The sequence below is a fragment of the Solanum stenotomum genome, chromosome 7, assembly GCF_019186545.1.
Source record: "Solanum stenotomum isolate F172 chromosome 7, ASM1918654v1, whole genome shotgun sequence".
Taxonomy (NCBI): domain Eukaryota; kingdom Viridiplantae; phylum Streptophyta; class Magnoliopsida; order Solanales; family Solanaceae; genus Solanum; species Solanum stenotomum.
Window position 1 is genome coordinate 13,514,708 of NC_064288.1, and position 2,920 is coordinate 13,517,627.

Genomic DNA, 2,920 nt, shown 5'->3' on the forward strand with positions numbered 1-2,920 from the left:
TAAGCTGAAGTAAAGGCAAAGTAAATGTAAGTGGTTCAGTCACCCCAAAATACTACCTCAAACAATAAAATGAATGCCAAAATCATAAAGCTGCATTAATGGTGATAGTCACAATACCTCACATAACTGATAGTAGCTTCACAAAATCATTTTAAGATGCATAAGATTTATGTGCAAGTACACATTCTTATAGTAAGAAGATCAAACAGAAAGGATACAAAGAGAGTAAGAAGCATAGTGTTACATGATAATAGCTTCGACATGATCAAACTAAATACAAGTGAAAATAAATTGCAGTAACAACAAATGAAGACAAGCAGCCAACTTGGTTACATACATGAATTAAGTCCATAGCTAATGAATTATTTTGGATGAGTACAATCCAAGGGAGCTTCATCACAGGAGACTATTAAACTTCTGAAGAACAGAACTACAGTTAAATGGTAAAAAGAAAGGTTGTTTGGATAAACCTCATTACAAAAGCTTCTCTGTTAGCCTGATCATGAATGAATTGACAGCAACTGCATCCAAAACTATCCATGATGATTCAAATAGTTCATGAAAGAACTCAGCTCCTGTCTCTTCTGCTGAACTTCTGAATGCAAGCCCAAATGCATTTCCTTGGACTGCACCAAGCCGTGGCTTCCCACATATTGCTACAATCAACACTTTACTTCGTTCCTGGGTGTAGCAAATGCAGATCAATGGTTTCATCCTTGCTCCTTTCTCACGTAAAGCATCCATCAGAAAGTAACCAAATTTAGTTAAAGCCTGAGGATGACACAGGAGCTTTGCATCTGCTGAGTCTTCAAGCTTCACCCACCTAAATTTACTCCCACTTCTTATAGAACCTTTCTTGGTAATTGCTGCACTCCCTTGTCTAAGGATTGCCCTTTGAACTTTGATAGCTTGTCGCATTCCAGTTTCCAACTTGTCAAGCTTGGTCAAGGATAATGCATCGTAAGCCTCCCCAAACTGTTTGGAGGCACATGATCCATCTGACTCTACAAATGACTCTAGAAGTGCAGTAACCCCATACACCACATCAGCAGCTGAAACTTTTGAACTATACCCATGAAGAAGCAAGAAACCTCTATAATAGAAATCAGTGAGGCCAAATTCCGGCAAATATTGTTCAAACATGTCCTTCATTCTCCTCTTGATCTCAATGCTCATGTACTGAAACTTCTGTTTGCATTCCTCACGTGCAAAACCCATTCGACCTAAAAGAAGCTGCATCTTCTTAATCCCAGTGTCACTCCATGTCTTCATTTTAGTTGCAATGTAAGATGAACACAACATTGAATCAAACAAGTTCCACTCTTGTAACAGCATCAGCCTAGGTTCATACTCATATGCAATCCTTGAAGAATTTGGTGCTGTGACCTTTGTCCCATCCTTAAGAGTAACTGAGGTGATAGAGTCTAAATTGCCTGAACTATTGATATGCTGTTCTAGCTCCATTACCCCAGCCTGATACCGCTCATCGGTTAATCTCTCATGAACAAACTGATCAGTTAAAGCTACACAAGCCAACCAAAGCAACGCATTAGTATTCTTTCTCAAAAAATGGGACAGTTCATACATCAAACAACCAGATGGCTTCCCATGGAAGCTACCCATGTAATAGTATTCCCTCTTCAATTTCCCGAAAAGCTTAACAGGGTCACCCTCATTTTCCGCAGAAACCCTCCTCTTCTTCCTCATCCCATCCCCATCTTCCTCCTGACTCTCACTATCATTTTCATCTTCACTATCAGATTCCTCTTCAAACTCATCATCACTGTTCAAATCACTAGCATTTGCCAAAGCAGAAACATCAAAATCATACGCTAAATCAGCCTGCTGCTCATCATCCCTAGTGTATAACACAATAACCCTATCATTCTGGTTACTCAAATTATGCAAGTGTATAGGCCTATGACTATCCACAACAAAAACACGTGCTAAGGGACCAATGTCTAGAACCTTCTTAAGATCCCTTTGACACCCCCAATTAATCAGCAAAATAGTAATTGGCTCATCTGCAGCTGACCCTAGATTATCCCCAGTATACTTATAAATCTCTTTAAAACTGGAAACTGGGTAACAAGCATATCTAACAGAATCAGATTCAAGAACATGTCCTATTATCCTGAGAGCACAGAGTGAATCTACATCAGAAGTTGAGGGGAAAACTAGCAGCGGTGACGTAGAAGCTGAAGCTAGAGCTGAATCCCGCAACCGAGTGTAAAATGATTCAATACTTTGCTCTCTCACCATAACTTCACCAAACTAGATACAAAAACAATTCAAGAATATACAAATTTCTAGCCAGCGCCACAGCTTAAATCGCATGAAACAAAATCTATCAGATCTGGAATTATTTGGATGACTAATGACTGAGGTGGTTTTGCAGTTATGGTGAAAGAAAATTGGAAAAGGAAGGGTCTATTCCTGAATTGAAGAGTAAATTAGGGTTTGGGAGAAATACCTGAAAATGATATTGAGTTCTGCCATTAATGGTGAGAAGAGAGAGATGAAGGAACAGCGGAAGTATAGGATGGAGAAAGAAATTGAATATTGAAATTGGCATTATACAATTGCTTTGAATTTCGAATTTTGGAGGAGCGCCAAATTTTGGCGGCGAATTTGAGTTTTTTTCGCTCGCTTAAAACTTACTGTCCTTTGTGTTTTGACTTGACCTGCTAAAATCATGTGACTCTCTTTGCTTTAGCTGCATTTTTATATCTTTTCCTTTTGGGCTAATTGTAGATTCCACCCTAGACTTTTGCTATTATGCATACTTCTCCAATATTTTATGCTAATCTCATTAGTCATTTCTTAACAAACTACTGGCCCTTCGGGATCCCAAATCTCAATTTTGGAGGACGTTTGGATTGATTTTAAAGTTGGTTGAACTTATTTTTAAGTTAATTTT

The 2,920-nt window shown here is 38.6% G+C and overlaps 1 protein-coding gene across 1 annotated transcript; it reads right to left on the minus strand.

Moving 5' to 3' along the window:
* Positions 1-296: 296 nt before the first annotated feature.
* LOC125871712 (uncharacterized) lies at positions 297-2,658 on the minus strand. Its single transcript, XM_049552358.1, has one exon. The coding sequence runs from the start codon at positions 2,260-2,262 to the stop codon at positions 475-477; it is 1,788 nt and encodes a 595-aa protein (XP_049408315.1). The 5' UTR covers positions 2,263-2,658; the 3' UTR covers positions 297-474.
* Between the last annotated feature and the right edge of the window lie 262 nt (positions 2,659-2,920).